The sequence below is a fragment of the Peromyscus californicus genome, unplaced genomic scaffold (assembly GCF_007827085.1).
Source record: "Peromyscus californicus insignis strain IS unplaced genomic scaffold, ASM782708v3 Scaffold_6__1_contigs__length_162567912, whole genome shotgun sequence".
In the NCBI taxonomy this organism is placed as follows: domain Eukaryota; kingdom Metazoa; phylum Chordata; class Mammalia; order Rodentia; family Cricetidae; genus Peromyscus; species Peromyscus californicus.
Window position 1 is genome coordinate 43,042,374 of NW_026294584.1, and position 21,432 is coordinate 43,063,805.

Genomic DNA, 21,432 nt, shown 5'->3' on the forward strand with positions numbered 1-21,432 from the left:
TACATAGTGAGTGCATGTTAGGGTAGTAGATTTTATGTTGTATGTAAAATGATTTAAAGGAAAGAAAGGGGGAGCTGGATTAAAGTGTATTTCAGTTCAGTGGTCTTCAAGGTTGCCTTCACACTAACTCATGTGGGGAATTTAACACCTCAGTATATGGATCACACTCCAGGCCAGTTAAGTCTGAATCTTTGTGGGTGGAACTCAAACAGCTGTAGTTTTAAACCCTCGGGGTTTGTGTTACCCACTGTTACAAACAGCAGTTCCAAACTGCCTCCCCATTGACAGCACTTCCTTTTCTGTGGGTGGGTGTCGTGTAACTCAGGCAGGCTGGCTTTGAACTCCTGGTCCTCCTGTCTCTGACTCCAAATGCTTGTTTTACAGGCATATGCCGCCATACTCAGTAGGCTTTTCTTACAGTCTGAAGTTCTCAGAGTATGAAGATATAACATGCCATGCCATGCTTTATAAAATACCAGGTAGAAGGGATGGGGACATAGCTTGGTGGCAGAGTGCTTGCCTAGCATGCACCAGACCCTAGGTTCAAGCTTCAGCGCCACCAAAAGAGAGGAAGAGAGGGAGGGAGGGAAGGAAGGAGGGAGGAAAGGAAGGAAGACATCTTCCTCTATGGCCTCCACCTGACTGGGGAGAATGTAAAGGGCTTGTCACACAAGTGTGAGGACCTAAGTTCAAACAGCCAGAGTGTACGTGTGTGTGTGTGTGTGTGTGTGTGTGTGTGTGTGTGTGTGTGTGACCTTTTTAAAAAATTCAGGTAGGTAGATTGGAATTAGGAGATAACAAAAATATATGTATAGGCACTGTACATATCAGCATGTAAAGGCACTTGACTCTAAGCTTGACACAATGAAAATTCAATACTTGAGACCCACATGGTAGAAGGTGAAAACTGACTCTTAAAAGTTGTCCTCTGGCCGGGCGGTGGTGGCGCACGCCTTTAATCCCAGCACTCGGGAGGCAGAGCCAGGTGGATCTCTGTGAGTTCGAGGCCAGCCTGGTCTCCAAAGCGAGTACCAGGAAAGGCGCAAAGCTACACAGAGAAACCCTGTCTCGAAAAACCAAAAAAAAAAAAAAAAAAAAAAAAAAAAGTTGTCCTCTGACCTCAGCATCCGTGCCATGGCATGCATGGCAGACCAATTAAAAAGTCAATAATAACTTTTTAAACATGTGATGTATTCTTGAATAGGACATAGTATGTTTTAAACAGAGAAGTGTAAGTTGTATTCAACAATGCTAAGGAAAGAGATAATGGCCATGTAAATTATACATTTAGGATGCAATAAGACCAAGGAAATAAAGAATTAATATGCAGAACAGATAAATGCTTCCTTCAGATTAACAAGAAAGAAATTAGAAAAATCAGTAAAGCATTATAAATAGCTCACTGAAAGAAGTGTGGGAAAGTTTGGCTGGAGAGATGGCTCAGTGGTTAAGAGCGCTTGTTGCTCTTGCTGGAGACCTGGGATCAGTTCCCAGCACCGATGTGGCAGCCTGCAGCCTTCTGTAACTTCAGTTCTGGGGGATGCAGTACCTTTCTGACCTCTCTGGGCACCACCGTACATGTGGTACAGACACAGTTGCGGACAAAACACCTGTACACATGAAATCAACAGCAAGTGTGGCGCCGTGGGGACTGTCACGTTGTGGGTGGGAGCAGGACAGATGGTGTCTGTCAGTGTTGAGTGCAGTTTCACTTTCCAGAGTTTCTTCTTAAGAAAATACATAGTAAACATAGCGGTGTGCGCCATTAACCCATTACTCAGGAGGCAGAGGCTGTGGCAGGTCTCTCATTTGAGGAGGAAGAAGAATGGGGGGAGGGTGGATGTGGGGGTAGGGAGGAGGAGGAGGAGGAGGAGGAGGAGGAGGAGGAGGAGGAGGAGGAGGAGGAGGAGTGGTTCAATAACAGGAGAAGCAGATTTAGCAACTGTTGGAGAAAAAAGAAATGAGCAGTCATACAGAGAAGATTCATACAGCACAATGTTGAGTGAAGAAACACACCCACATAGTATGTACGACACAGCACTATTTGAGTTTTCTCGGATAACAAAGCTGCCTTTCTAACTTATATTAATGTAAACGGGTAGAGTTTGGTCGACAGGGAAAGCTCTTCATCAGTCTAAGCCTTCTAGACGGGACACTGAATTGGCAGGCAGGCTGGCCTGTTATTTTAGTATGTGGTTTACAAAAAGAGTACAGCCACCACAAGCCAGCAGGGAGTGACCAACCTGAGAGGAGAGGACGGTGGGACTTGAAGGCAACACTTGAAGAGGTTCTTGGGGGGTGAGGATGGGAAGCAGAAGTTTGACTTTCTGAAGAAGTTTTGGATGAGTGTCTCCATTTGCCAGGCCGTGACTTCACTCATTCTGAAGTCACAATTTCACACTGGCTCTTCCATGTTTCCTATGGCAGTGTGTTCTGAGTGGGGCCAGAATGAGATTGAGAAGAGCTAGTGTTCAAGAGATGTCAGTGCTTGTATTGGCAACGATATTTCTCTTAAGGATTAGCCACTTTAATCGTCTCTGAACAGAAGTTGGTAGTGCAGACAATCCAGATAATGAGCAAGGAAATCATTGGGCTTTGCTCTGGAAATTTGGATATAATGCTGGGCGGTGGTGGTGCGTGCCTTTTATCCCAGCACTCGGGAGGCAGAACCAGGCGGATCTCTGTGAGTTTGAGGCCAGCCTGGTCTACAAAGCAAGATCCAGGACAGGCACCAAAACACCACAGAGAACCTTGTCTCGAAAAAAAAACAGAAAGAAAGAAATTTGGATATAACTGGTCTGTCAACTTGGAAGTTCCTTATTTCAAATTAAAATAACAACATCTGGCTGGGAAGGTGAATCAGTGGGTAAAAGGCTTGTCACACAAGTGTGGAGACCTGAGTTCAAATCCCCAGAATCACATAAAGTCAGGCATGGTATTACATATCTATTATGCCAACTCTTACGGAAAGGTTGGAGACATAGACAGGAGAATCCCCAGGAGCTCCCAGGCCAGCTTGGCTGGTGGATGCAATGGTGAGCAAGAGTGAGACCTTTTCTCAAACAAAGTAGAAAGTGAGTACCTTCCCAAGGCTGTCAGTTGTCCTCCACACAAACGCTATGGTGGGGATCATATGCACACAGAAAGATTAAAACAAAAAAATCTCCAGTTGAGCCAGGCGGTGATGGCACACACCTTTAATCTCAGCACTCGGAAGGCAGAGGAAGGAGGATCTCTGAATTTGAGGACAGCCAGGGCTATACAGAGAAACCCTCAAAAAAATAAAAACAACAAAAAAATCTCCATTTACCTTCTCTGCCACATCACGATTTTCTTGTAGACTATAGAAATCTTCCCTTTCTTCGTGGTTTAATATGTGCTACTCTCTCTTTAAATTTGTTACACAGTTGCCCTCAGTGTCCATAGAGGACTCATTACAGATAGCCAAATCCACAGACGCTCACATCCTTACAGAAAATGGTACATAGTGTTTGTATGAGATCTGTCTGAATCTTTCCATATACTTTAAATCATCTCTGCATTATCAACAATACCACCTAACAAAATGTAAATACCATGTAAGTAATTGTTAGACTGTATTATCTAGGAAATAATGACAGAAAGAACCAGTCAGTACATATTCAGTACGGGTGAATTTTTTTTTTTTTTAATCCTGGGTATTTGCTTCACAATTGGTTGAATCATTAGCTACATAACTCACAGGTATGGAAGGTGACTTTGTATCCTCTGACTACTTTAGTAGAGATGGAGTTGGGAGATACACTAACTTGAAAGTTCTTTTCTTACAATTGAGCCTAAATACCAATGAGGAACCTCAAAAATCCCTGAAGTAAAGATACAGGGAATGAGGGGTAAATTATGGTATTTTGGGATGTGTTATACATTGGAATGAGGATAATACATTTGCTGAACAGCAGATAAGTAACTGAATGGCAGATTCTGGCATAGTAAAGCTATTGTTTCATTTTGGCTGGTTTAGGCTTTTGTTATATAACCAGATACGAGATCAAAACCCATGTCTTGAATATGCTAATGAATTATTCTACCATTTAGTGATGTGTCCCCAGCCCTTCAATTAGGCTGTTATAGCATTTCATAAAATCTTATTTTAAAAACCATCTATGATGTATAAGTGTTTGGCTTTTTTGTGACTGGCTGTCATGTAATTCAGGCTGTCCTCAAACTTGCTTTATAACTAAGGATGACCTTGAACTGATCCTCCTGCCTCCACCTCCCAAGACCTAGGATTTCAGGCGTATATCACCATGCCCAGGTTAGCTTCCATGTAAACTTAATTTTTAGGAGTGTGGGTGTTTGCCTTTATGGATGTGTCTGTACACCATGTACATACAGTGCCCGCAGATACCAGAAGAGGCACTGGGTCCCCTGGGACTGTACTTAGCGGACTGTTGGGGCTACCATGTGGGTTCTAGGAATCAAACTTGGGTCCTCTGGAAGAGCAGGTAGTGGTTTTCAGTGAGCCCTTTCTCTCGCTCCTATAACCTTTACTTTTAAATAGTACTGACAGGAAGTTGATCCCTTTTCTCTCCAGCTGTACCCTGGGAGGAGGAGTGTTTTCTACTTGGAATAAGTTTACTGGCCAACTGAGGGCCTCCAGGCTCACGGAGAGACCTCCGTCAGAAGGAGAGCGGCCCAGCGAGCGTATCCTAGCCAGTTAAAGCCCAGGCTGAGCGTATTCTAGCCCAGTTAAAGCCCAGGCTGAGCGTATTCTAGCCCAGTTAAAGCCCAGCGAGCGTATCCTAGCCCAGTTAAAGCCCAGGCTGAGCGTATCCTAGCCCAGTTAAAGCCCAGGCTGAGCGTATTCTAGCCCAGTTAAAGCCCAGGCTGAGCGTATTCTAGCCCAGTTAAAGCCCAGCGAGCGTATCCTAGCCCAGTTAAAGCCCAGGCGGAGCGTATCCTAGCCCAGTTAAAGCCCAGGCTGAGCGTATTCTAGCCCAGTTAAAGCCCAGGCTGAGCGTATCCTAGCCCAGTTAAAGCCCAGCGAGCGTATCCTAGCCCAGTTAAAGCCCAGGCTGAGCATATCCTAGCCCAGTTAAAGCCCAGGCTGAGCGTATTCTAGCCCAGTTAAAGCCCAGCGAGCGTATCCTAGCCCAGTTAAAGCCCAGGCTGAGCATATCCTAGCCCAGTTAAAGCCCAGGCTGAGTGTATCCTAGCCCAGTTAAAGCCCAGGCGGAGCGTATCCTAGCCCAGTTAAAGCCCAGGCTGAGCGTATTCTAGCCCAGTTAAAGCCCAGGCTGAGCGTATCCTAGCCCAGTTAAAGCCCAGGCGGAGCGTATTCTAGCCCAGTTAAAGCCCAGGCTGAGCGTATCCTAGCCCAGTTAAAGCCCAGGCTGAGCGTATTCTAGCCCAGTTAAAGCCCAGGCGGAGTGTATTCTAGCCCAGTTAAAGCCCAGGCTGAGCGTATCCTAGCCCAGTTAAAGCCCAGGCTGAGCGTCAGGCCTGGCCGTCGCAGAGCCTGCTGAGTGTCCCCCTGTGGATCACAACTGAACCTTCCTTGACAAGCACATGGAGAAGCTTTGTTCCCAAACTCTCTAGGACCAGGAATTAACCCAGCTGGTACTGAAGGCACAGAGTTCAATTCTGGAAAGAAATTATTTAACTCTTTCTATGCTAGACAGCTGATACCTGATTTCCTTTATAGTCCCTTCAGGTCAGGCATGATGATCTACACCTATAGTGCCAGCACTGAGGAGGCTGAGGCAGGAGAATCTCCAATTCAAAGCCAGGCATATATATAATCTTATTCATTCATTCATTCATTTTCAGAGAGCTGTGTTTTACTTAAGTTGTGTAAGTGAGATTCCTATTCATCTTCCCCTTCACTGTTTGATTTACACAGCACACATTTTTCTATAGGGTAGTCCATAGTCAAAGATTTTTAGCCTCTCCTCCTGAAAGTACAGCCATCATATTCTTTCATCAGCTTGATACAGTATAAATTCTTATCCTAATAGTGAAATGTTTCACTGAGGCTTGCCCAGTGATTGGGTAAAACCAAAACTTATTATAAGCCTCAGTCATCCTAGGGTCCCCCCTGCTAGGTAGCCTCCCTGGATCTGTGGGTTGCAGTCTGATTGTCCTTTGCTGTATATGTAGGATCCACTTATGAGTGAGTCCATACCATGTTTGTTCTTCTGGGCTTGGGTTACCTCACTCAGGATGATATTTTCTAGTTCCGTACATTTTCCTGCAAATTTCATGATGTTATTGTTTTTCTCTGCTGAGTAGTACTCCATTGTGTATATGTACCACATTTTCTCAATCCATTCTTCAGTTGACGGGCATCTAGGTTGTTTGCAGGTTCTGGCTATTACAAATAATGCTGCTATGAACATAGTTGAGCATGTGTCCTTGTGGTGTGTCTGGGTCTTGAGGTAGATCGATTCCCAATTTTCTGAGAAACAGCCATACTGATTTCCACAGTGGTTGTACAAGTTTGAATTCCCGCCAACAGTGGAGGAGTGTTCCCTTTGCTCCGCATCCTCTCCAACATTGACTGTCATTAGTGTTTTTGATCATAGCCATTCTGACAGGTGTAAAGTGGTATCTCAGAGTCATTTTGATTTGCATTTCTCCGATGATTAAGGATGTCGAACATTTCTTTAAATGTCTTTCAGCCATTTGAGATTCTTCTTTTGAGAAGTCTCTGTTTAGCTCTTTAGCCCATTTTTTAATTGGATTGTTCATTGTTTTGATGTCTAGTTTCTTGAGTTCTTTATATACTTTGGAGATCAGTCCTCTGTCAGATGGGTCAGCAAAGATCTTTTCCCATTCTGTAAGCTGTCTTTTTGTCTTATTGACCCTGTCTTTTGCCCTACAAAAGCTTCTCAGTTTCAAGAGGTCCCATTTATTAATTGTTGTTCTCAGTGTCTGTGCTGCTGGTGTTACATTTAGGGAGTGATCTCCTGTGCCAATATGTTCAAGTGTACTTCCTACTTTCTCTTCTATCAAGTTTAGTGTAACTGGATTTATATTGAGGTCTTTGATCCACTTGGACTTGAGTTTTGTGCATGGTGACAGATATGGATCTATTTGTAATCTTTTACATGTTGACATCCAGTTATGCCAGCACCATTTGTTGAAGATACTTTCTTTTTTCCATTGTATAGTTTTGGCTTCTTTTTCAAAAATCAGGTGTTCATATGTTGTGGATTAATGTCAGAGTCTTCAATTGGATTCCATTGGTCCGTATGTCGGTTTTTATGGCAGTACCAAGCTGTTTTTATTACTATAGCTCTATAGTAGAGCTTGAGGTCAGGGATAGTATTATTATTATTGGCTTTTTTGGAGAGAGAGATGGTTTCTCTAAGTCTTTCTAAAAGTCAGCATTTGTTTGGGACAGTTGAAAAGTAGTCTCAGCTGAGTGGTGGTGGTGCTGCTGCTGCATTCCTGTAATCTCTTGAGTTCAAGGCCAGCCTGGGCTACACAGAGAAACCCTGCCTTGAAAACCAAACAAACAACACAAAAAGATAGTCTCTCCTTTTGGGGGTGGCTACTAATGGGACTAAAAGGGGAACTTTTCAGTTTATAATGTCAGCTTATTTCATTTGTGCATTTTAGATAGCTGTTGGTTTGTATATGAAGAAATATAAAATGTATATAAGCCCTTTTCTGCTCTATGTATCTGAGGCTAGAGAAAGACACTTAAGAAACCAGGATAAAGGGAAAAATGACTTTGAGATGTACTTTCTTAAAATAACTGGAGGAATGACCTCATGAGCCAGCTGATAGCATGGGTTTGCAAGTGGATACAGTTCTATTAGCCTGCTGCTTGATGCCTCAGAGTCAAATAGACCTGAAGTGTATTATATCAGAGTCTGTAGGCAGGAGACTGTCTGAGTAGGAAGAACTTAGAAGAGGTGAAGTGGCGTTGTCTGCACAGGAATTAACCAAGTCTGCCTTTGTTACATAAGCATAGATGATGTAGGTCCATGGTTCCCTACTATATAGCAATTTGTATTGTCTTCTGGTAGAATGGGATTTCATATTTATTAGAAGAACTATAGGAACACCTAGTAGATACATTCTTCCATATTACAGTATTGACGTACGCATTCTGAGTCTAACTCCTTGTTCAGAATGCTCCTCTCCTTCTGGTTTTATGGTACAAAGGCAGCACAGATGCGTCCTTGGTGCATGCAGGATGCTGCTCTCTGTGCAGTCTAAGATTTTTAACTTGATAAACTGCTTTTCTTGCCCCAAATCATCACCCTTGCTGAAGAATATTCACAGCATAGACCTTCCTAAGCATGTGCACTAGTTACTTTGCCAGGAAATAAGTATGTCAGCTGAGTGTGGTTTAAACCTGGTTTGGTCTCAGTTAGCTTTACAAAATCAAGCTGAATGAAGTCCATAATGTATTTAGAGTACACAGGTGTTAATGCATCTGCCTCTGAGACTTGTGGACACTAGCCCGGCTTCCAAGGAGCTTGGTAGAAGAATTCCTGGGTTATTTTCACCTTACTAGCTGGAAAGCAGTTTATTTTCATATATTTTATAAGCATCCACCTCTTCATGGATGCAATTCACCTTTTAGTGTTTGTAATATTTTTCATTTGACTCTCTCAAGTTCCTGTTCCAGAGTCATCTAATCTACAGATACTGACGGTTCGACCTGCTGCTCACTTTTTCTTCTGCTCTTTGGCTACCACCTCCAGAACAATGCTGGCACACCCTGACATGGACTGTTAACTCATGCAAATTCTAGAAGAAAAATAAGCCGGAGTGCCAGTAGTGTCTCAGGAGACAGAGATTGTTGCCCTTTTTCTTTCTTTCTTTCTTTTTTTTTTTGTTTGTTTTTGTTTTTGTTTTTCCAGACAGGGTTTCTCTGTGTACTTTTGGTGCCTGTCCTGGATCTGTAGACCAGGCTGGATTTGAACTGACAGATCCACCTGGCTCTGCCTCCCAAGTGCTGGGATTAAAGGCGTGCACCCACCACCGCCACCCGGCCGCATTTTAAGAACAAGTCTACAAAATGCAGCTTTTAAGGTCTCCTTAACCAACAGATTTATCCTCCACAATCGTCCATGGAGCAGAAGTAACTTGTAGGAAGCAATGGGCTGTCAGCAGTCATGTTTGGAATTTTCTGGTATCCTTCCTGAGGATTCCCTGTTTCATGATCTTAGGTTTGGTGGGGGCCACGAGCACATCCCAGGTGTTCATCAGGAGTTCATTGTGATGACCATGCTCTTCTCTTTCAGGCTCAGCTTCGGGCGTTTATCCCAGAGATGCTCAAGTATTCCACAGGTCGGGGGAAACCAGGCTGGGGGAAGGAAAGCTGCAAACCTATCTGGTGGCCAGAAGACATCCCATGGGCCAATGTCCGCAGTGATGTCCGCACAGAAGAGCAAAAGCAGAGGGTGAGTTCCTCTGAGCTACCATTGCCTTACCATTCTGAATCAGTTGCTGAATTCTATCACCTCTGCTTCTTCTGCTACAAAGTCCGAACATTTTACAATAGTTAAGCTTGTCCCTCCAAAGAAGTTGGCTGTCCATTACTCCATTACTGCACACAAAAAGATCTGGAAAGGCTGTGAATTTATACGTCGTTTCTTCATAGCTGCCTTTTGCAAAAGCTTTGTGGTATTTATGGTATTAGAGAAAACCAGAAGAACTTGAAGTAAGAGTATTTAGTCATTTGAAAGCTTAGAAATGTCCTTATTTCTGATTAGCGAGAGTCACTGTTGAGCTGGGTGTTGTGGCACATGTCTGTAACCCTAGCACTCATGCTAAAGCATGAGAATCTCTAGTTTAGGCCAGCCTGGACAACATAGTGAGTTCTAGGCCAAACCTACCTGAAAACAAAAAAACAAAAACAATCTCTGTTGAGGGGCTAGAGAGATAGTTGTGGGTAAGAGTCCTTGCTGATGTTGCAGAAAACCCGAGTTCGTTTCCTAACAGTCATGTCAGGTGGCTCACAGCCACATGTAGTTCCAGGACCAGTGACTAAGCCAGCTGGTACTGAAGACACGGAGTTCAGTTCTGGAAAGGAATTATTTAACTCTTTCAATGCCAGACAGATGATAACTGATTTCCCCTTATAGACCCAACACTCTTCTGGACTCCGTGGGCACCTTCACACACTGAGACACACTCAGACACAAACAGATATATATATATATATATATATATATATATATATATATACATACATACATGCATACAGAGAAAAACTTTTGAAAGAATCACTACTGAAATTAGATAGGATTAGAGGGGAAGTCTACAAAGTGTGTGTATTAATTACACAGCATTTGGAGAAGACAGACTGAATTAGACAACGTTCCTTACTTTTCCTATACATTTGGTTTCTTATTTTATCTGGAAGTTTAGTAAGAGACTTAATATATAATTCTTGATCATAGTGATATCTCTTAAAACCTAAAACCAAGACTAAATTAGACCTTGGTTAGGAAGCAAAGCAGGGGAAAAAAACATCATTTTACTTAGGGAAATCCTAAGATGAACTCTACAAAAGGTTCAATAAATAACACGGCTGACTATTCCGTAGTGGCCTAAACACCAAAGTTCTCTGTGACTTATTGTTCTTTCCTGGTCTTTGGTAACAGGTTTCATGGACCCAAGCATTACGGACCATAGTTAAAAATTGTTACAAGCAACATGGGCGCGAAGATCTTTTATATGCTTTTGAAGATCAGCAAACACAGACACAGGCCACCACCACACACAGTATAGCCCACCTCGTACCGTCACAGACCGTAGTACAGACCTTCAGCAACCCTGATGGCACCGTGTCGCTCATCCAGGTAAGCCTGGGCTCAGGGGAGGTGGGTCAGTGGCATCTCACCCCAGACTGGAGAAGTTTCCTGTGCAGATGCTTTTCTGATCGTTGGATAGCTGCCCTAGCTCTTCCTACCTAGAATTAACTTGTTAACAGTGTTCTTTTTTTTTTTTTTTTATTTCATTTTCTTGTGATGCTTGGAATGCGACTGAGGGCCTCACCCACACTAGGAAAGTACTCTACCACATGGCCACATCCTACCTCTAGCCTTGGAACAGTATTTTACATTGCTTGCATTTTGCTTAATTCAGAGCGATAAGTAGCTTCTGGGACATTTCCAAACGAAACATTTGAAAATCGTTTCTTGGGTTAGGGTCCACTTGAGTGGTAGAATGCTTGCCTAGCGTGTAGAAGACCTATCACCTGTGGAGAGAACTAGAGAAGAGGATTTGGGGAGGGAGAAAGGGAAGGAGAGAGAGAGATGAGCGTACTTGAATCGACACCCGGGGAAATACCTCTTCAGAGGTGAAACACCTTTATTGACAGAAGAGGACTCTCTAAAGCCCAGGTTGGGGTTAGAGAAGAATGTTGGTTGACTGGTACCAAGTACTAGAGGAGAATGCAGTCACTCTTCTGATACTGATTTGGTTAAAGTAAAATTCTGAAACTCATGCTAGTCTCTGAGAGATGATTTTAGTAGTTTTCTCCATGTCACAAGGCATATTATGCTGAATTTGGGGCTCAGTGAGTCTTAGCTTATATTGTAAGGGCAGGCAGAGGGGCCCATCCACCAGCACTTAACTTCCTGTGTTTCTTAGGTTGGTACGGGGGCAACAGTAGCTACATTGGCTGATGCTTCAGAACTGCCAACCACAGTCACTGTTGCCCAAGTGAATTATTCTGCTGTGGCTGATGGAGAGGTAAGAAAAAGATCTCTGTGTGCTCCTATTGAAATAGTGCATGAATAAGTAAGGAGAAGTCAAAAAAGGCCCAGGAGACGAAGGGAAGCCTTGTATTATTATTTGAACCCTTGTAATATCTATCAGACCGTGACAGTTTGGACAGTTTTTTAAAGATTTATTTATTTAGTATACAGCATGTATGACTGCAGGTCAGAAGAGGGCACCAGATCTCATTATAGATGGTTGTGATCCACCATGTGGTTGCTGGGAATTGAACTCAGGACCCCTGGAAGAGCAGTCAGTGCTCTTAACCTCTGATCCCTCTCTCCAGCCCCCTGGAGAAGTATCTTAAACTGTGTATGTTACTTATAACAATTAAAATTCGAGGATCACTGCAACCCAAACCGGCCTGTTAGAAACTTAGAATTTCACATTTGTGATCGAGTATTTTGTATATTGTATACACGATAAAAGGGGTTATCCTTTCAAGGCTTTTACAAGAAAAGCCATTTCAGGGTTCCCATGCTGAGCATAGGCAAAGTAAGTAGTTGCAAACAAACAAACAAACAAAACCCTCTAACCTTAAGCAGTTTAAAGCTATTTAAGGACACTGTACAAAATTACGTGGACATTTAGAATTCCACATTAAATTGTAAAGTAAACTATGTATGTTGATTTTAAAAATATGTAATTTATTTAAAGATGCAGTTGGCTTAAGAAATGATTCTGTTGTACAGTGGGGACCACCAGTTGTTATTGGTCATGTTGATTGATTGCATTAGACATCAGAAAAATCGAATGATACCTGATGATAATGGTATATGTAATTCTGCTGGACAAAGGAAAAAAACCACCCAAGTACAAAGACATTAAAGATGTGAATTCATCCAGCATTGGTGGCGCACACATTTAATAGCAGCTCTTGAGAGGAAGAGGCAGATGGATCTCTGTGAGTTCGAGACCAGCCTGGCCTACAAAGCAAGTTCCAGGACAGCCACAGTGATTATACAGAGAAATCCTGTCTCGAGAAGCTGGGGGGGGGGGGGGGGGGGATGTGAATTCAAAGTGGGACATGAGCACATGTGATGAGTTTAGAATTGTATGACATTTTGTTAGGTTCTTTTGGGAGGGGCGTTAATTTTTTTTTTAAGATTTATTTATTTATTATGTATACAGAAGAGGGCGCCAGATCTCATTACAGATGGTTGTGAGCCACCACGTGGGTACTGGGAATTGAACTCAGGACCTCTGGAAGAGCAGTCGGTGCTCTTAACCTCTAAGCTATCATCTCTCCAGCCCCTTGTTAGGTTCTTAATGAATATCAATTCAGCTGATACATGGATAGGCCAATAACAAGTAGGAAAATAAAGGTGTATGTTCTCTACCCACACACTCAGTAAATGCTTTTGGAGCCCTGTGCCAGGCTCTGAAGTCTAGATCAGGACAATAAGGACTATACCCTCTTCCATAAGGGACCACATAGGGTGGTGGGGAAATCCATGACTCACCATTCAGTGAGCAGCTGCAGGAGATGAGTTTGGGCCCCGGGTGCAGTGGATTTGTTTCTGGGTGCTCACCAGGGGAGTAATGGACCTGAGCTCAGACTAAGGGGAAGCGAGCAAAAGCAAAGGCTGCAGGGACAGGCCTGTGTCCCAGCCAAGGCAGCAAGCATTCCATGACCTGAGCTTTGAAAATGTGGAATGGCTACAGTGGCTTGCTCCAGCTAGACATAAGAGGAGCCACCATTTGAAGTGCCTCAGCACAGTGAGTTTCTCTCAGCAAGGCAGTAGGATATCTTCTGACTAGCTTTACCTCTTGGGCTTAGAGCTCTGTCTTTGGAACATGGTAGCATACAGGCACATCCAGTTACACACAGGAAGGAAAGAATGACAGGCACTCAAGCAAACATGCTTAGAAGTAGGCAGTGCCAGGCCGGACGGTGGTGGTGCAGGTGGTGGTGCACGCCTTTAACCCCAGCACTCAGGAGGCAGAGCCAGGTGGATCTCTGTGAGTTCGAGGCCAGCCTGGTCTACAGAATAAGATCCAGGACAGGCACCAAAACCACACAGAGAAACCCTGTCTCGAAAAACAAAAAACAAAAAACAAAAAAAAAAAAGAAAGAAAGAAAGAAAAGAAAAAGTAGGTCATACCAACCAAGTCTGTCTTCTGCCTCCCATCCAAACCCAACAGTTTTCTCTGTTTCTTTCCCCTGGCCTCCTTCCTTTCCTGTCTTTCTTCTTGACAAGGTCTTGCTATATAGCCCAGGCTGGCCTGAGATTTGGGAGCCTCCTCAATGCTGGGATTTAGGTGGGTGTGGCCATATTTGACTCAAAGTATTTTCAGTGATTTCTCTTGTGTGCTTCCGAACTTTTTGATACAGACACTATGAATTCAAATGTAAATTCTAGCAGTTCTCCTTTTTTTTTTTTTTTTTTTTTTTTCGAGACAGGGTTTCTCTGTGTAGCTTTGCGCCTCTCCTGGAACTCACTTGGTAGCCCAGGCTGGCCTCGAACTCACAGAGATTCTCCTGGCTGTGCCTCCTGAGTGCTAGGATTAAAGGCGTGCGCCACCACCGCCCGGCTCAGTTCTCCTTTTTGATACAGACACTATCGATTCAGATGTAAATTCTAACAGTTCTCCTTTTTGATACAGACACTATCGATTCAGATGTAAATTCTAACAGTTCTCCTTTTTGATACAGACACTATCGATTCAGATGTAAATTCTAACAGTTCTCCTTTTTGATACAGACACTATCGATTCAGATGTAAATTCTAACAGTTCTCCTTTTTGCACAAAATGTAGCATACTGAAACTCTCCCCGTATATAATAGGTCAGGTTGCGTGCATTCATTTGGCTGAAAAACATAGTGACACTATGCTTTGACTTTTGACTGTCCTTGTCCTTTCTGCCTCAGGTGGAACAAAATTGGGCCACGTTACAGGGAGGTGAAATGACCATCCAGACAACGCAAGCGTCAGAGGCCACTCAGGCGGTGGCCTCACTGGCAGAAGCCGCAGTGGCAGCTTCTCAGGAGATGCAGCAGGGAGCTACTGTCACCATGGCACTCAACAGGTGGAGGCAGGGGTGGGGAGTGAATGGGATCGCAGGTCTGTCCGTCCTAAGAGAGCCGCATTCCTCCTCAGTCAGAGCTGACTGCTCCTTAGACGCTGCAGGCTGGGTTGTTTTGTTCTCTGCATCCTGGGAATGGAGCTCCCAGGCCCTTGTGCATGTTTGGCAAACATTCTAATACTGAGTTACTGTGCTTTCGTTTCTAATGAGCCCTCATCAAGAAAAATTGAACACTTCCTCTTTAGGGATATTTAGGAAGAGCACTGCAAGAAGAGAGAGGCCTTTTCCAGCACAGAATGGCATGTTCCCTTCTGGCCACTTCCTACTGATTCTTGACAGGAAAGATCACCCCTGTGTTATTCTTCATTCTTGACACAAGTTTATTTTCAGCATTCCCAGGCATTTTCATCAGTCATTAAGAACAGGGACCTGAAAGTCACCCTGCCCTGTCACTTGTTAGCTGGCTGCCCTTGAACAGTAGTTAACTCTGAGTGCCCAGGGTTTCTTTTCTCTAGACTGGGAGTAATACCTCTCTGCCTGCCTTGAGGGGGTGTTAAGACAGCTGGAGTCCCTGCGGGTGAGGTCCTTGGATCAGGGCCTGGCATGTGGTAGGGCTGCTGCTAATCATCCTGTGCAGCCTTAGTTTCCCAGAGTTCTTGACCTCCATGGCAAGCCAGAACTCTTACAGGTGAGGCTGTGAGTAGAGAGGAGTGTGGCAGCACACAGTCTAGCTCTCAAAGAAGTCTTGCTAACCACCTAACAGGTGATACTAGAATGTTCTTTGCTATTAAATTGTGGAGCTCTGACTGAACATTGTAGAAGTCTAGAGAGAGGAACTACCTTCCCTGGAATACAAAAATCAGCAGAACTGTAGATTGGAGGGCTGTTTTTGTTGTTAAATAAACTGCTTTTTGAAGGGTAGGTCTAGATGGCTGGAGAACATTGATGCATTTGTGTGCTGTATGAAGCAGTGTGTTGTTTGAGAAGAGGATTCCAAAGTCACATAGATTTCTGGTTTGAATCCCAGCTAAACCATTTGTTAGTCATTTGCCCCTAAGAACCTTAGCCCCTAGTCTTTGTTATTGTAAGATAATATTCACCAACTGACTAAAGACCAGTGAGACCATATATATAAAGCTCTTAGAGGCATCCAGTTCATGTTAACACTTACGGAGTTCCATCTGTCTTCCTTTCTTCTTTCTTTCCCTTCCTTTTTCCTGCCTCCTCTCCGTTTATCCCTCCCCATCCCTCCTCCCTCTCTCCCTCTGTTCACCTCCCTCTCCCCTCTTTCTTTCTTCCAGAGAGTCTTACTCTGTAGCCCAGGCTGGCCTTGATCACATGGTGTCCTCCTGCCTTAGCCTCCTGAGTACTGAGGTTATAGGTGTGAGCCACCGTGCTCCTCTTATTGAAATTATACTTCAAGGGGCTAGGGGGCTTAGCTCCACGGAGAGTCCGGCATGGGTGAGGCCCTGGGTTCAAGACTGACTAATCAGAATATGATAGTGAAGCATGACTATAAAAGCAGTCAGGATGAGGCAACCCAGAATCCAGGTGTGCTTTGTTAAAGGCTTAGAAACCAGTCATTTGAAGGAAGCCATGGCGAAGATGTGCTTGGTCAGACTCCTAAGACTGAGACACAGGCATGTGCTCACCCTTGGCCTCTCACACTTACCAAATAAATTTATTTCTGTATGACCTGGAGCTGACACTTCCCAGCCCGGTGATCTGTGTACTGTTCAGAATCATGGAAGTCGTAACTGTTCTGTACATCTTGGCCCTCTTCCACTCCTTCCTTTCAGATACTCAGATAAATTTCCTGAAGGGCTTCATCGGAGGGAGAGCCTCCCACCTTCAGTGGGGTGTCCCTTACTGTTACTTTGGGTCTAACCAGGCAAGACCAGCAAACCAGAGCATTCTAGTCAGCACCTTGACTTCCAGTGACATGTGGTGTCCTGGGAACCTGCACATAGTGGAAAATCTGAGGCACATTCTGGCTCCTTTGCTGTGAGGATCAGCTTATTTCTGAAGCAGTGAACATAATGGTATCCCCTGAGGGCTTGTTAACACAACTGGGGTGCAGCTGAGGTAGCTACAATGTTTACTCCAGAAAGGAGAGTGTGCTTCACTGGGGCTTGAAGGAGGAGCAAAGAGATGCTGAAATCTGTTTGCAATCAGGTAGTCCAGTGCTCAGTGAGTCCTGGGGGTGATGTGTTGCAGCTTCTGGCAGAAGCCAAGCCTGGTAGCAAAGCAAGCTGTACCGCACGGTTAACGGCTCTGTCAGGAGGGCTGGGTCTAAGACACCCCTTACTGAGTGAGTCTCTGCACGAGGCGCAATGGAGTCCTTTATCCCCACAAAATTCATTGTTGGAAGTCCTCCTGCTGAAAAATACACCGAGAACGCTGGTCTTCGTTCCTATGGCAACAAAGTGATTTCATAATCTGTGGCCAGCCTCTGTTTCAGGTGCAGATGGAACAAGCATGGTTCTCTAATAACCACCCGCACCTCTGCTGCGCTGTAAACAGCAGATGTGAGTGCAGGGTGAGGAAGGAGAAGCAGCTGTGGGGAAAGGCAGATAGGGGCCTAAGAAGGCAGGAGGTTCCTTCATCCACTAGACGGGAAGGGGTCAGGACAGCTGCAGGACAGACCTGTTTTTCAACTATGCTGTTAAAAGAATTTTTACAGCAAGTCAGAACAGGACCAGGGCTACACAGCCTTAGCCCACCCTAGCTCCATAACAACCCAAAGGACTGGGAAAGTTACCAGTATTCAAATAAAGAATAAATTTCAAATAAAGAATAAACCAACACTTTTAGGAAGGAGCTGGGAAGGGAATCATGGTGAACAAATAAAGAACAGAGCATCTCTCTCTCTCTCTCTCTCTCTCTCTCTCTCTCTCACACACACACACACACACACACACACACACACACACACACACACCAAACAAATAAAAACTCACTTTCCAACCTAGACAAGCAGCAGGGAAGGGAAGTGATGCCATCATTCCTGATGATGGATGGCTGCTGCTTCTCTTCACTAGCTTAGCGCTGCTGTCCTCACGGTCCCTCTAAGCGGACTGCCCTGCAAAGAGACTGCTCAAGTCCACCGTTCAGCACTGCATAGAGCTGTGTGGTGGGGTTGTGGACGGGGCCTGTACTCACCTTAGGAAGAGCCTGCCTCGGCCTCGGCCTGTGTTGTCAGGATGGGATTTGTGTCTGCTAAGCACGGTGCCTCCACCCGGCATGGTGAGGAGACTGGAGCTTGTGTCACTTCTTTTCAGGGAACTTAGAATGGGCCCTTCTTTAACTGTGGAGACTGCTTTAAAAAGAAGTAAGATAGCATGGTATTTTTTAATACGCGCATGTCCTGACGCCAGCACTCCGGCTCCGGCAGAAGCAGGAGATGGGCTAGAAGTTCCAGGTCAGCCGCCAAGGCTCCTTAGCAAAGCCCAACTCAGACAAACAGCAGCAAACACAGAGGAAACAAGGGACAGGTGGAAGGAAGGGGGAAAAGTAAACCATATTTTGAAATAAGGTTCACTCTTTTATTTTTAACTAATACACAAATATACTTATTTAGGGAGTAGCATGATGTTTCAGTACATTCTTATACTCTTCTTCAAGCTGAAAATATTAGAGACGTCTTTAAAATATAATGTTGCGTTAGTATTTAGATTGACATTAGTCTAATAAGATGGGATGGATAATGTAAATCAGAATGTCCTTACCTACAGTAGGTAAGGACTATGCTCTTTCCTGTAATTAAAATTGGATATGTACAAATAAAAGGTTGGAGGCCAGGCAGTGGTGGCGCACGCCTTTAATCCCAGCACTCGGGAGGCAGAGGCAGGAGGATCTCCATGAGTTCGAGGCCTGCCTGATTTACGGAACAAGTTCCAGGGCAGGCTCCAAAGCTACACAGAGAAACCCTGTGTATGGGGGTGGTGGTGGTGATGGGGTGGGGTCTTGGAGATAGCTTAGTTAGTAAGATATTTTTTGTTGTTGGCGGGGGGCACAGACCTGAGTTTGATCCCCATACCCCAGCCACAGAGTATGAGGCCTTGCTGGCCAGCCAACCTAACCTTATGGGTGAACTCCATGCCACTGAGAGACCCTGCCTCAAAAAACAAGGTGGACCTCTGGCAACACACACACACTGATGGGAACCATTCTTTTGTAGTTCTGGTTTGAAAATGAATTTTGAGTAAAATTTACAAAGTGGTAGCTTAATCCCTGTATACATTTAAGCAATTAAAAAAAATTAAGATTTATTTTGTGTGTATAAGTATTTTGCCTGCATGTGTGTATGTATGCCACAGGCATGCTGGTCCCATTAGAAGTCAGAAGAGAGTTTCAGATCCCCCGGAACTGGAATTACAGGTAGTTATGAGCTACCACATGGGTGCTGGGAATCAAACCTGAGCCCCCCACTAGAACAGCCAGGGCTCTCAACTACTGAGCCCTCCCTCCAGTTCCTAAGTTAATGATTTCCCTTCAATATTGAGAATTGAACCTGTGACCTCACACTTACTTGCTGGGCACATACATATCTCCTCAGTACTTTTTTTAAGTTTTAATTTTGTGATGAGGTGTCACAAAGATGCCAGGGCTGGCCTTGAACTGACTCTGTAGTCTACAGTTTGGGTATTCCTGGTCAGCCTACTGAATAACTGGGATTATAGGCCCCAGGTATGACTTCCCTTACTCCAACTACCCCAGGACAAGATCTTGCAAGATAGCGCTGGCTAGCTTTGAACTTGTGGCATTCCCCCTGCCTCAGCCTCCCAAACGATGAGATTAAAGGCAGGTTCTACTTACAGCTGTCTGGATGTAATGTTTCCACCAGTGTCTGTGTTATACAGGCCTTTTATTCTATCTGTGAAGTTGTAATTTTTCTATATAAAACTCAGACTTTAGTGAAGGATCTCCTTTGTTCTCAAGAATAAACCTGTTTTCTCCTCTTCTAAATGGCACCTGCTGCAGCCATCCCTTCTGAGGCGTGGCCTAGTGTGCCTCGGCTTTGGTCTCCAGCTCTACCAAAACAACAAAACTTCAGTATGATTTTGCTTATTTATTTAATGTGTGTTAGATGGTATTTCTGAGAGTTTAGATTTTGCAAGGTTCCCATATGTATTTTATATCAGGAAAAAAATAAAAACACCTTAAAAGTAAGGCCGATTAGTCCAGAGGGGAGACTCTTCTGTTGAATAAGACTGTTCTGTCTGTTGGGTCTGTCTTTCTTCCCTAGGCAGCTACTGTACCCATCGCCGTCCCTGTTGAGCTTCTTAGATAAAAACGGTATTTAATGGGGTGTGCATTGCTTTGCCCTCTCCGGTGACGTGTCTACACCAGCCAGTCCTACTCCCTCGGCAGTCCCCACTGGAGCCTGGGATTGCAAGAAAACTGCTTTTAAATGGTGCAAAGCCTGCAGCATCAGAGCAGAACTGCATCTATTAGCTTCTTTAAAGATGGAACCAGGCCTTTGCCCACCTCTGCTAAGCTAAATGGCACTACCTTCTCTTCTGTGTGCTCGCTCGGGCATTTTATTTATTGCATCTGTATATGTACATTTGCATGTACCACAGTACACACACGGAGATCAGAGACCAGTTTGTCGGAGTTGGTTCTCTGCTTTCACCATTGGGTTCTGGGGTCAAACTTGGGGGACAAATGCTTTTGCCTATTGCACCATCTTGCTGGCCAGTGCCCACGTATTTAAAATTTAGTGTGTGTGTGGTGTACGTACACGTCTCTCTGGGGCTGCAGTTACTTGCACCTGTGTGCACGTAGAGGCTAGAGGAGAGTGTTGGATGTCCTGCTCTATCACTCTGAGACAGGGAGGGTCTGTCACTGAATTTGGTGCTAAGCTGGCAGCCAGCAAGCCCCATTGATCCTGCTGTCTGCCTCAACTGACTGGGTTACAGGACACACAGCCATGCCAGCATTTTCATGTGGGTGGTGGGTTCCAATGCAGGTCCTTGCGCTTAACACAGCAAACTTCGTTACCCACTCAGACCCCGAGTGCTCAATTTTGATAACTCCCTCAGGGACCCCAAATTGTCAGCTGATAATCTCCATCTTTACAGAAGGGATTCTGAAATTTCTGTGAGCTATTTTGTTTTTAAAATCACTGAAAATAAGGGGGGAAAGAATGGGATCCAAACGGCTATAACCATGTGCTCCCTTTAATCCGATGTCTCTGCTCTATGCAGTGTTGGCTTTGTAGGCAAGGGAGTTTATGATTTCCTTGACTTAAGAGGCAGGAACTTCGCCGGGCGGTGGTGGCGCACGCCTTTAATCCCAGCACTCGGGAGGCAGAGCCAGGCGGATCTCTGTGAGTTCGAGGCCAGCCTGGTCTCCAAAGCGAGTTCCAGGAAAGGCGCAAAGCTACACAGAGAAACCCTGTCTCGGGAAAAAAAAAAAAAAAAAAAAAAAAAAAGAGGCAGGAACTTTGGTCTTTTGGTGATGATTTTAAATACTAAGACTCCATTTTTAGTGCTGTCTGCATGTAAGTGAAGCACAAGGGAGAACTGAATTTTTCAAGGTAGTAATCAGCCATTGCTTTGTGTTTGAAAAGTGTGCATATAAACTATGTTGTTATTATTTAATATTGATCAGATAGCAAGTCCAGGTTGCTGACTCCTCAGATTATCTATCATCCATCTTTGGCTTAAAAG

General features: G+C 44.4%; 1 protein-coding gene across 9 annotated transcripts in view; it reads left to right on the forward strand.

Annotated features, from left to right (window-relative positions):
• Positions 1-21,432, forward strand: part of Nrf1 (nuclear respiratory factor 1) — a 116,791-nt gene that overhangs the window by 68,224 nt on the left and 27,135 nt on the right. For all 9 annotated transcript variants that reach the window (XM_052722282.1, XM_052722284.1, XM_052722275.1 and 6 more), the window contains 4 exons: positions 9,243-9,401; positions 10,608-10,805; positions 11,599-11,700; positions 14,601-14,758. In XM_052722282.1, coding sequence (XP_052578242.1) covers positions 9,243-9,401; positions 10,608-10,805; positions 11,599-11,700; positions 14,601-14,758 — 617 coding nt within the window. The remainder of the gene's footprint in view (positions 1-9,242; positions 9,402-10,607; positions 10,806-11,598; positions 11,701-14,600; positions 14,759-21,432) is intronic.